Here is a 12,873-nt window from a genome sequence, read left to right as displayed (position 1 = left end):
CCGTGTAGAAGTGCATGTGACTTGATTTTTGTGGGTTTCAAACAGCCAGCATCAAACAGCCACGCCAAACCCTCTAACGCAGGCAAAGAAAGCTTCGCCCAAAAACATTTTTTTTTTTTGCACTCGGCGCTGTCTTTCCGTGAGCACCATAGATGTTCCATTCGCGCATCGGGAAATCATCTTCTATCCAGTTGGTCAAATGTTAGCTTCCTTTCTACAATGAAGCACCGTCAGTATTTTATCACTTACCGCGCATTACCTCGCCCACCTGACTGCAGTTTATGTAAAGGAAAAGGTAGCGCACCCAGTCATGAAAGCCCACACTAAGTTAAATGCCGATCTTGTCCTGATTCTACTAAAGAAGGGTGGTTTCATTGCGATTGAGTACATTGATGACGCGCGGTTTACGAGTTCAGTTTCATCGGGTTGTTATAATTCCGCATGACAGATGCGATCACAAATGATACCATCTCATCCAATTGACGTCATTACACAACGTGTTCTTCATTTTATTATTTTTCTAATAATGTTTCTAAAGCCAAGAACACCAGTTCGCCCTTATACTGTAAAGGAGGGTCACCCCGGCCCGTTCCATTAATCACTTTTGTTTATTCATCCTCACTTATATTAGTCGATGCTAAGAGGAAGAACCACAACTGGGAAGTTTATGTAATGAAATGAGTATAGTAGATAAACGGCGCTTCATAGGTAAACGGAATGGGCGCCAAGGGGAGGAAAGTGAAGAAGTCAACTGTGGCAAACAATTATGCGGCATGGTTAGATTACGAAACTTTCAGGCATATGATTGAATTGGATGACGCAAGGCAGGGATAATTGGAGTTGGCATGGGAGAGCTCTTCGTTTTGCGGTGGACATACGTAGACTGGCGATGATTACGGCATTAGTCGTCATAGTAACTAAACATGCACTACACCGAACACAGTTGAAGGAACGCGTAGTTTAGAAACACAATGACACGTGCTCGAGCTATCGTAAGCAATAAATTCGAGTCAGGTAAGGAATACAAGGGAGGTAGACAGCCTACAGCTGATCTGCGGTGTGAAAAGGCCGCACAAACAGGCTTGCTACTCATTACGACCGCTTCATCAGCTACGTACAAAATCAGTGCACGATGGTGCAGTATTGAATTAGTGTATATGCAGGAAAGTGTAGCATACAGTAAATATGACAGCTTGAAATGTTTTAATCATTCCCCCATAAAAGAAAATAGAGACAAAAGAAGCATCACGTATTTGTCGATGCGTAAGTTCGGTGCGTCATTTGTTCTAAAAAAAAAACAACTTTTTTTTGTTTTTGTTCCGGCAGATTTCAAAAAATTGATAGCAAGGTGAGGTTACACCGGACGAACTAAGGTTAACTACATTAAGTGAGTCCGATGTTATGGTTCTTACAGTTCTGCAGGATCACTTTATTTCATATTTTCAACGCTGTCATGCCTCAGTGAACTTTTCATAAAGTGAATGTGACCATCTCGAAGCTATACAGTGGTATCTGTAGGACAAATGAGTACACCCCCATGAAGGTAGAACGATGAATGAGTTGCATACAGACTCCAAATCGGAACGTAAAATAGGCATATGTATATGAAAACACGCTTCGAACAAGGAGCCTCACAGTGGTTACATGTTGTATGGGTACAGCGCAGCTGTTTTACAATTTCCTTTTTTTTCTTTTTTAGTCCCCCACGTACCCTGCGCAGGTTTCTTGGCTGAATGTTCGGTTCGATCAGATCCTTTTCAACAAGCACAGCCTGAAAGTGATACTTGAGAGGAATCGCCGGGTTATATAGATTTTTTCTTTTTCAGTTAGACTTACGACACGTTGGTGTTGCCTTGCGGAGGCAGTCGCTCATCCTCATCTGCCGCTTAAACATATCCCTACGTAAGAAGTAACGGTTCTCCACACTACCGATGAAAGTTCTCAAACGAAATGAAAAGAAAAGTGCGCCATCTCTTGGCAGGGCATCTGGCAATACGAATCGCAGTTCGCGTTGCTTGCCTTACAATGCCGTTGCTGTGCTGTTTGGAAACTGCGTGGTCCTTCGGCTTTTCGACTGTGCGTTGCCCGCTTCCAAGAATAAATATTATTCGTTACGAAACCTACAGACCTTCCTCGGCAGCAGTGGCACTCCTTAAAAAAAATAAGAAGGCGTCGTCAGATTTGGTGAGAGTAAAGGGACTAAGAGGTAACGGGTCTTACCCGCATGCATATATATATATATATATATATATATATATATATATATATATATATATATATATATATATATATATATATATATATATATATATATATATATATATATATATATATGCATAGTAAAAGAAGTCTTCCAAGAAGTTCGTCGTCTCTTTCCTGCGTATGTTACGTTCGGTCCTGCTTGCTGAACTTTGAAGAAAACCCATATATATATATATATATATATATATATATATATATATATATATATATATATATATATATATATATATATATATATATATATATATATATATATATATATACATGTTTGTGTGTGTGTGTGTGTGTGTGTGTGTAATATCGCCTCTACATATTGCGGTGCGCGTCCACGCCAGCACGCGTCTGCGTCTCCGCTATTCTAAACCTCAGCGCGAGTTCGCAAGCCGCGAAGTCCACCCATGCGAGAAACGCGTGCCCAAAATTCATGCAGTACCATAATGCTTCTTGTAGAGCTGACACTGTTCGCAGCCCACACACGCGCGCGCGCGCGCACGCTTATACGGTGGCTGGCCGGATGCGGTGAGTCGCTCGCTGGCCCTTACCTGGTCGGTCGCAACACGTGCTTCCTGGCTTCCGCGTGCTCCGGCCGCCCGTCGTGGCGACGCCGTCGTAGCGTCGCGGGCGAAAGTGCCGCCATGGCGGCCCCCTTCGCGATATGGTGGCCCCGTATTTGGGTTTTCGGGTCCGCTGCCGGCTGCCCCCTCCTCGCGCCTCGCTGCCGATCCTGCCAGCAGCAGCAGCAGGCGCGCGCCGCGCCTCCCAAAGATCGCCCCTCCACCTCGGCCTCGCGTGCAGAAACAGCGAGCGGTCGCCGCGTGCTTCCTGCTCTCGCCGCGGTGCCTCCTCGCGCCTGCAACCCCACTGTGTAATGCGTGCCTTGACCCTTCCCTCCGCACTGCTGCCAAAAGGAACGCATCGCAGCAGCTGGGCGGTCTCGTGCGGGACTGAGATGGACAGGCGATGCTCCGGATAGTCTACACTATTTTTTTTTTAATTATGGGGTTTTACGTGCCAAAACCACTTTCTGATTATGAGGCACGCCGTAGTGGAGGACTCCGGAAATTTCGACCACCTGGGGTTCTTTAACGTGCACCTAAATCTAAGCACACGGGTGTTTTCGCATTTTGCCCCCATCGAAATGCGGCCGCCGTGGCCGGGATTCGATCCCGCGACCTCGTGCTCAGCAGCCCAACACCATAACCACTGAGCAACCACGGCGGGTAGTCTACACTAAAGCTCCATTATACGTATTGGAAAGTAGCAAGGACAAATCGTGTAGTGTTTAGTGTAGCGGGTATTTTACAATCATGAGAGTCGCTTCAAACGCTTGGTTCAGCCAACAAATTTGCTGTAAGCTGACAGACTGTCTGTTAGCCCATCATTAGGACACACAAATGTTGTGAAGAAGCCGCGGTCCCGAAGTCTCAGCTAACAGGCCTCGGTCATGGCTGGAGCGTCTCTCGTCGTCTGCACCTTGCGGCGATGTTGCTGTGACTGTTTTAAAGGGATACTAAAGGCAAATACTAAGTCGAAGCGGACTGTTTAAATACCATTCCAGAAACCTCGCAATGCTTGTTTCATCTCGAGAAAAAACTTAGTTTACGAGAAAATTGCATCTGAAGGGTTCGAATACCTTTTTCCAAATTCAAATCTCCCGCCACCTAACCGGAGGAGTGGTGCCGTTGCATACGCCATCACCACCCTTTTAGGCCACCGCCTTTGCTGCCGTCGCTGCCGTCGGTGAGTAAAACGGCGCCCGACAGACGGCGGTACCGAACCAAGGCAGATAAAACCCCTTGAAAGACAAAGCGGTGAATTCGCCGCTGCAGCTGCTTTTTGGTCAAGTGGCGTAGACCGTTCGGACATCCCACGACATCACATGGAAGTTGAAATCTCTGCTACTTGCAGTTTCGCGAGCCAGCAAAACCAGCGCGGCACTACGCGATAGCGAAACTAGTGAAACGCGAAAGCGTGAGCGGCGCGGGAGTCGAGCAAAAACAAAACCTTTCGACCACCTGCGTCGTTGTCGGGGTAATTTCAGTGAGTTCTTTTTTTTTTAAATGGAGTAGAACTAGATAAGTATATAGCATTTTATTTCGTCTTGTAATAGAATAAAAGGATGTTTTTTGCAACGAGCGCTTGAACACTAGTGGCAGAATTTAATAGAGGAGTGCTTTCGTCATCCGGCAAGTACTTGAATGTCCCAGGGGAGTCTCTAATCATGTCCTGCTTTTACCTCAATTTATCGATTATTAAGACTCTTCACGATGATATTGACGCCTTAGATATTCTCGAGCACTACTCTATCACTTTAGCTTGACTTATTATTTGCCTTTAGTGTCCCTTTAAGGGTGCGGCGTACGGCAACAATTTCGCAGCGTATAATCATCACTTATGTCGAGAGTAAATAAGTTGGTTATAAACGTCTGTCGTGAGGTTGCTTTGTAAAAAAATTGCTTCATAAAATAAAAAAATAAAAAAATTGCTTCAGACAGTCATTGAATTTGGATCTTTTTCTTTATATTTATTTATTACCTACATGAGACCAATCTCAACCTCAACAAATGCGGTGCAGTGTGTGCCGAACGGAACGATTTCTATGTTATATCTTTATACAGGACCCCCCGAGATAAGTTCTCGTTCCAACGAAGGACTCGTATTTGTCATGGCAAGCCTGGAACAAAATGTTCACTCCAGGTTGAGCTGGTTTGCCTTGTGCGGCCACTGTTGATCACGTAGAACAAGTTTCCTCGAAATTTTCGCTATAGCCAGGCTTGTTGGCATCCTGACTTAACATGGCAAACGGGACTAAGACTAGAGATATGGATGGCAGTGACACTGTTTCTTATAACGTTTCTTTTATAACTTTGTCATTTATAAGTCGATGTTTGTGAAATTAAAAAGGTTATGAAACATCGCGGTATGGTTTCACGCATTTTAACGCTCTCGTGAAACAGGATTGTCCATTTGAAGGTGAAATGAGTGAGAGAGCCGGCACCCGAGAGCCCCATTCTTAAAGGGCCCCTCACCAGGCCCCATAGTAAATTTTGGTTATGCGCTGGAAGTTATTACATGTCCTCTAGGCAGCGTTCTGCGGCAAAAATTTTTCAAATCGGCTCATTAATAGCCGAGACAAAAGTATTTCAGTGCCGCGTACCCATGATTTCAGCAGGCGGGCTCCACAGCCAAGCAAGACTCTCTCTCCACTCGCCCCGTCTAGCCTACGCAAGCGAAATTCCTTCCCTGCGTTCTCCCATAGCAGACCTCGAGGACCGCGTGACGCATACGTCACAGACCCTGCCTTCATTTTTTTTCTCCTCGCTTTTTTTTCGGCGCTACGCACTTTCGCCGACGGCGTCGTGCGCGAGCTGTTGTCTCGTTCGCGCAGCGCACGATTTTGCGCGCTGTGCACAAGGACACGTGACTAGCAGTATAATGCAGTGCTACACGAATACTGACGCAGAACAAGCGGATCGCAGAGCATGATCACGAGCTGAAACACGGCATAAAATGGCGTAGTTTCGGTACCTGCGCACGTGACCGCACGAGCGTGGAAACAAGCAGACGAAGCGGAAGTACATCTCTCTTGCTTCGGTGGGAAGTGAAAAAAAAAGAATACGCAGACATTCCGTTTGTGTGTTTTATTATTTCTCTAAACTTCAATTCGTGAATTCAAGCAACAGATCGCACAAATAACAGATGTTGTCTTGAATAATTCTCGAAGACACGTGTCACCACGAGCGACGTCACACTGCGGACACGACTACGTAGGCGCAGCGGTACGACTACGTCACCGTCCGGCTTGTAACGCGGCGGCCGCGAGGAGAAGGAAAAACGGCGTTCGGTTTGAAATTTCACACCTTTCCGCGGCGTGTAGCGATGTAATACTTGGGTAACACAATCGTTAGCGCGCATTGTATGCCCTGTGCTTGTCAGCTCAAAATGGCCAGATCTGGTGAGGGGCCCTTTATTCTTAAATACGTGTAACAGAGCAGCATCAGGTCCGCGGTCTTACAAAAGTGAGTTGGAGCCTGCCTCAGGTGCACCTTGTGGCAATAAGATGCGTTTGGCAGCGATGTGTCGGTCACCAACAAAGGAAAAAGAGAGGAAGGTTTTGTCGCGGTAAAGCAGACCGGTCGACGATAAATAAAAGTTTTCTAGCCTAACACTCTTCTAAGGAGAAGAGCGAAGGAGCGGGGAAGAGGGTTATGGGGAGTGTTGATAAGGACAGGCAGTGTGCGATGCGAGTATTTACAAATTCGTTTCCGACGAGCATGCGCACATGCAGCCGCAAATCTGAACCCGCCTTGCTTAAAATTTCAGAAGCTCACGAATAATTCGTTTCACTCATAATGAAGTCTAGCCGAGGGCCCAGTCAGCACCACCTAGATAGCACAAGGCCTGTTTACTCCGATCCATGACGTCACGCTACCTGGCCCGAAATTTCCATTGACAAGATTGGTGTGATGAAAGCGGCGACGTCAAAATCACTGTTGCCATCTCAGGAGCATCCCCACTAGATTATACGGCAGTCCGGCCACGTAACATGACGTGATGGGTCACAGTGAGATGGTCTTGTGCTATCCAGGTGGTGTTGGCCCATTAAGGGCCCTATGACGTCATTCACCTTTTGATTCCTGCCTGCCTGCATCGAGCCTTTTTTGTTTATCGCAAAATCGGCTGCAGATAAAATTTTGCTCTGCCGAATTACAAAGCACGCGTGTCAAATCCAAGGGTTGAAGTGCAACAAAGGATTGGACACTAGAAAAGCAGGTAGACATGTGGCATAAACAAGCGAAAGGCGACAGAATGCAAAAAAAGTATCTTTTTTCGTCTTCTTCATGTAATCATGTAATTCATTGCACTACAATGAACGATATTAAGGGGACACAGGAGCTCGATTTTGATTGGTTACAGCCACATAAAGCCGACAGACAAGGAGGCCAATGAGAAAAGAGAAAAGGGCTGTGGTTTTTACTTGAAACATAATCTGCAAGAAAACGTGAAATGAAAGACGACGCGAAGACAAACTTACCACCAGTAAGAACCACACATAATATATATCACACGAAGTTAAATGTTCGCCCTCTGAACCATATCATCATGCGCGTAGTCCCGTAACGCTGGTAACACTAAAGTGGGCTTCTTCGTTTTCGGTTTATATATATATATATATATATATATATATATATATATATATATATATATATATATTCGAGGTGTAAAAGTTGGGCCTTATCTTTTAAAAGGAAAACCGAGGACAATTCAATGTTTTACAATCTGGCTGCCCAATGTTCGCGAATTTGCTGGCAGCTTTCCCAGACGACTTTTTAAGACATAAACCTATCCTTCACTCACAGGAACATGTAATGATAGAGAGAGCAGCACGCAAATCATGTGACAAACTAATTTATACAAATTCTTGTTGGACGGCATTATTTACACTTAAAAGCCACATAAACAGAAATAAGAAACAGAGACCCGTTGGCGATCCCTTCTTTACGTTCTTCTCTGTAATTTATTTACCAGAGCAACAAAGTAGAGTTTTGTATACGGGCATGCTTCGCAAGAGGTGAGCTGCTTTTTTGTTGTTTTACAAGCCTTTGTCGACGTATATTATCACGTGCGTATTGAGCATTTCTGTGTGCATCCTAGACCTGCCGGGCCTTTCGTCCTTGTCTGTTGCTGTCCTGTTTTGCTGCGTCGCGCCGCCATACGCTCCGCAATAGAATAATGGAATACGAATTAGATGAATCTGCCCCCTCATGTGAACCTAAGATACGCTTGAGTAAACATACTCCTAACGACACAGCTACTGCTCGCCACACCGAGCAGCGTCAGGGCTGGGTTCGCTCCCGAGCTCATTACCACCGTTTACGTGTATGCGACGTGCGGGAAATCCCACGCGATGGGCCATTGTCACATTCATGTACACGAGGCTACTAAATGAGTAACAAGCTTCCGTTCATTCAAGGCCGGCAAGGCCTAAACATATTATGCGTATATGCCAGTTTTCGCTTGAGTGTTTAGCGAAAAGGAAGCATTTGTATATGCATATGCGAATATATTACTCATATATCTTGACCACTTGTTCACACAAGCTGGACCGTGTTAATAATCGTTATGACCGCCATTTCTCACCGACATCACATGCGAGCAAGGTACTACTAAAGCCACTGGCCCATAGACGTACTTGTGACCGTGTTGTTCTGCTACATAAAATTGCTCATGGGAAAACTTATGTCAATGCACCTATTGTTTTCACTAACCCTTCTTCTCGGCCCACCAGAAGAAGTCATCATCTTAACATTGTTCCTTTGAATGCAACGATTGATTGTTTTAGGTTTTCCTTTTTTCCGCATACAATTGTGATTTGGAATGGCCTTGAGGGGTCTTTGCGCGAGTTACCAAGTGATGTATTTGCCAACCTATTACCTAATCATGTTCATTAATCAACTAGCTATTCCTGATATTGTTTTTTCTATTGTTTGTTTTCTTTTTTCCACTCAAATGTATTCTTCAACTGATTGACATATGTATGCACTCACTCCTGCAATATCTTGCTATGCAAGATGGCAGTATATGTAAATAAATAAAAAAAATAGTTTTGTAACAGCTGCGCTTATTATTATCCTTTACGGAAGGTCGAAGTTCGGGGAAAAATTGCGTTTAGACCGATCTTGATAAAGCTTGTTTGGGATGCAAAAATGGCTAATTGTCGGGGTCTTACAATGAAAACGAAGGACCCGATTTATACGTTACAGCGTTGTTCTTCGTTTGATCATATACGGAACCAGCCTCGAAGTATGTATATGATTTCTCGAGCTGGGGCGCGCGCTTGGAGCCAAGCATCTGCGGCAGGGCGGGTCCTGAACTGCCGGTCGCCCGGCCTCTCCCTTTCTCCACGAGGGGTACGGTTCAAGATCGCGCTAGCCAAGGGGCGTCCGTCGCCCTCGTGTAACGACCGAAACGTGTGCCACCGCATTCGCGATTACTGCAGCGCCGCGCACACCACGACAAAGTGAACCCGGCAAGCCTAATAGTTCGCTAGACGTAACAAAGGCTTTGCGCAAGGCTACCAACCTCCACGTTCAGAACCAACATCAACGGGGCCGGTTTCCAGGATCGGAGCATACTTGCGAGTGCGAAGCCGCCAGGCGCGACTCTGTTTACGGCTGCGGATGACTTGGAGGTCGGCACGTGCCTACGCCGCCGGAATGGCTGTTGACTGCGGTGCTACCCACACCCGCGCTGCCTCCTCACCCATTTCTTTGGCCTGGTGCCGCCGACAGCCATAGCGGCGGGAAAGGGCAGCGATGTTGCAGGCACCTTGGCGTGCATCCGGTCTGCCGCGCCTCGTGCCCTGTCCTGGAAAGACGAACCGGAAGAAGCGCGGGCGCTTTTGTGGCTGACTAGGGGGCGCTGCGCTTGCCGTCAAGGGATACGCGCTGCTGCTGCATGCCATCACGTGAGTACACAGGCAACGGTTCCTTCCCCAACATATCGCTGTTGTCACACGATCCGCGAAGCATGACGAATCGTTCGGCGGGCAGTGATGCTCTCGATCTGAACCGCGTGTCCGCCGTGTCGTTCTCATGTGTAATGCTGCAGCGTGTCTGCGGCGTAGTCAATTAATGGTCAAACGACTTCGCTGCGTTTTACGGATATGCGTCGTTAAAGGTATTTCTGGGTCCGGCCAAAGTGAGGTTGTTACAAGGGCAGAAAACATCACAGGTAGGCGGAGGCCATGCTCCTGTGATGCGGAGGCCGTGCTCGGAGCTCTAATCGAGCAACTATACGTTGCAATCTGCCATAAAGTCCATTCAGTCATGCCTGGAGAGCGGGGGAAAGAACAAAAGAAAAATCGTGATAAATGTGAGGCCGGAGCTAGGCTTGCCCGGTCTGCCATTAAAGGCAACATCGCGATGTCGCATATAACAAATACCAGCAGTATCGACATTTTCTCCGGATCAACACCTTCACTCAAAACCTACAACATACCGACTTACGCGTTCAGCGCCTTTATCGTTGCCAATTATTATGCAGTACATTAACGTAAAGGCCCAGTACTGCTGTGTTGCCGTAACATGCTGCAAGGTCGCCGCAACGCAGCCGACCGTGGGCAGCCGTTCATTGACCGGAAGGGCAACATGGCGGCAACGTCGATTTGTATGCGGCTTCTTCCCAAGAGTTGCGTACAAGGCAGTTGTATGCAGCTTGTTCCTACAGGGCCCTGTAGGCACAGCGCAAACATATAGCGCTGCATGAAGCGTGTTTTATCCTTCAATAACAAGATTGCCGTTGCAAGTAACAAGTTCTCGTCGCAATAGGTGTAGCCCGGGCCCCTCAGTGGCATCACGACGCCTTGCTTGACCTCCGCGCAAGAAGAGCAGCTTCCGCCCATTGCGGTGCGAGGGCTAGAAAACGGAGGAAATGGCGTCAGCTCTCTGAAACCCGCCCTCGCTGCAGCCTTTCACGAAATGATACGCGAGATTTCTCCTCCGACTCCTTTTGCTATTGTTGTTCTTCTGTTTCTTATCTCCTTACCGTGCAGCTCATTTCCTCCGCGAATTTCACGCCCTTGTTCTGGGAGGAGAAAGCGTGTTTCAAGCATTCGTCAGTGTCATTTGCCTTTGCCGGTGTAGTATACCGCGGTGCGCGCCACATCGAGCAACTGGCGCGTAATTTTGCCGCGCTTTTGAAGTCCTGCCTCTGAGACGCGGCAATGTCTCTACAAATTAATGGGCGCTTCATGCGGCCTTCAGTCGACGTCCCCGTCCGCTCTACTTCCTCCCGATCTCATATTGCCGCGTGTAACGCGGAAGCGATTGACACGAATGAAACAGGACGGAAGGAGCATCCGGCCAGAGAGAGCATCATTTCTGCAGGGCGCTTTCGAGACGGGGGAACTATAGACCGGGTGGACGCTATAAGGCTTTTCGACGTATACGTTCTCTCTGCATACACATAAGTCGCCGGTGACACATCCGCTGATATCACGCATCGACTCACGAACAGGTCACTATCGCAGAAAAATACAGTACGAAAAAAAGCACACACATATATATATATATATATTATTTTCGCATGTGTGTGTGTGTGAAAGAGGAGAAAGGAAACCAAGGGGCCCGATTCCTATATTTATTAGTCAGAACAGAAGTGAAGAAACAATGACGCGAAGGACTGTTGGCTTCTTATATATATATATATATATATATATATATATATATATATATATATATATGTGTGTGTATAGAGAGAGAGAGAGAGCGAAAGAGAGAGAGAGAAATGTTTATTTCGAATAATCCCGCTGTATGTTTGAATTTCCCACGCCTTCAGGGCGTCATGTTTCTAAGAGGGAATGACCACGAACATAGAAATCCAACACTGTTATTCGATTCGGGGATTAGATATTCGTAGTCTTTGAATATTCGTTAACACCGAGTAATACGGATTAATTGCGGTTCTTGAAGGAGCTTTTGGCAGTGAAATTCATTCAAGCGGTGACTGTATAATAGACACCCTAAATATCCGCTATTATGCCCAGTCAGCCAACAATACTGGACCAATGCGTCCTCTCTTCCAAATGAGTCTGAGCAGAAGAGGTTATCGATGCTCATGCTCACTGCATACTGAATGAGCCTATGAAATGGCTACGGTGTGCTGCATAACCTGCAGTATTACATTGCTATTACCGGGTTAAACCTTTTGCAAGTCATGTGTATGGTACCTTTGATGACATTATCGTATAGACGCGGAAGACATCATATGTCTCTAGTTTCTCATATTCAAGCCGCCAGATTGGCCACACTTCAAGCTGTGGTCTGCATGACATGTAATAAAAATAACATCACCATTGTTTACTGTACAGCTCCCACCATGAACTAACTTTGCACATTCAGTTAAGTGAAGTATTCGGTATTTGGCTCCATGCCAGAAACCTTCGTTTTTGCGAATATTTGTACACCGTTCGGAAATATTACTATTCGAACAGCCTTCATTTCATTACATGAAATTTCATTTTTATCTGTTATTTTCTTGATATTTTGGTCTCATTGATACGATTTCACCTTTGTTCCTACTCGTGTTGAATTGAACCACGTCGATTTGAAATAGGGAGATTCGAATAGCGAATTTTTTAAAAAAGAATCGAATAAGAATGTTTAAGAAATAATAACCGCCAGTCCAGTCCTGTGAAGGTGATTGGTCAGCGAAGCTGTAGATATGTCGTGCCTAATGTAGGGCAACTTGTCAAACACTGATCACATGATGCGCGCCCATTACGCGCATTGCTCTTCAAAGTTATATATGACACAAACACACGTTTAAGTGCAGTTTACAAAACCTTTACTTTATTTATTACGTTGAAATTACTGCTACATATAACTGCTTTGCGGTCGCTATGATGCACATAGATCTCTCCCGTTCTTATTTGAGAATGTTTTTGGCCAAAGTTAAATCGATGCATGACCCGTGTACGGCGGTTGGTTGAATTGGATCGTTAAAGTAACCAAGGCCAAACTCTACCACTAAGTGGGTGAACCACTGCTTTGTTTCCGGTTTTCCGAGGTCTACGTTGAAGTATCCGACAACGACCAACGGCGAGGGATT

At 46.0% G+C, this 12,873-nt stretch overlaps 2 protein-coding genes across 6 annotated transcripts in view; one reads left to right on the top strand and one right to left on the bottom strand.

Moving 5' to 3' along the window:
• The window catches only part of LOC135902530 (venom peptide isomerase heavy chain-like), a 55,189-nt gene that overhangs the window by 5,749 nt on the left and 36,567 nt on the right, over positions 1-12,873 (top strand). The window contains exon 1 of one of the 3 annotated variants that reach the window (XM_065432659.2): positions 9,681-9,730. The exons of 1 other annotated variant lie outside the window; for it this stretch is intronic. The gene's annotated coding sequence lies outside the window, so the exon portion shown is untranslated. Of the gene's footprint in view, positions 1-9,680; positions 9,731-12,873 lie in introns of those variants that run through there. One more of the 3 variants, XM_065432661.1, reaches the window with a different exon arrangement.
• LOC135902526 (flavin-containing monooxygenase 5-like) overlaps positions 1-12,873 on the bottom strand; it is a 57,536-nt gene that overhangs the window by 23,463 nt on the left and 21,200 nt on the right. Inside the window, exon 2 of one of the 3 annotated variants that reach the window (XM_065432645.2) lies at positions 9,526-9,630. In XM_065432645.2, coding sequence (XP_065288717.1) covers positions 9,526-9,529 — 4 coding nt within the window. In that variant the 5' untranslated portion in view covers positions 9,530-9,630. Of the gene's footprint in view, positions 1-2,804; positions 2,950-9,345; positions 9,638-12,873 lie in introns of those variants that run through there. The other 2 variants (XM_070535401.1, XM_065432646.2) reach the window with 2 other exon arrangements.

This window comes from Dermacentor albipictus, chromosome 3 (assembly GCF_038994185.2).
Source record: "Dermacentor albipictus isolate Rhodes 1998 colony chromosome 3, USDA_Dalb.pri_finalv2, whole genome shotgun sequence".
NCBI classification, from domain to species: Eukaryota; Metazoa; Arthropoda; class Arachnida; order Ixodida; family Ixodidae; genus Dermacentor; species Dermacentor albipictus.
Note: the sequence above shows the minus strand (reverse complement) of the source record. Positions and strands in the feature narration are given on the sequence as shown.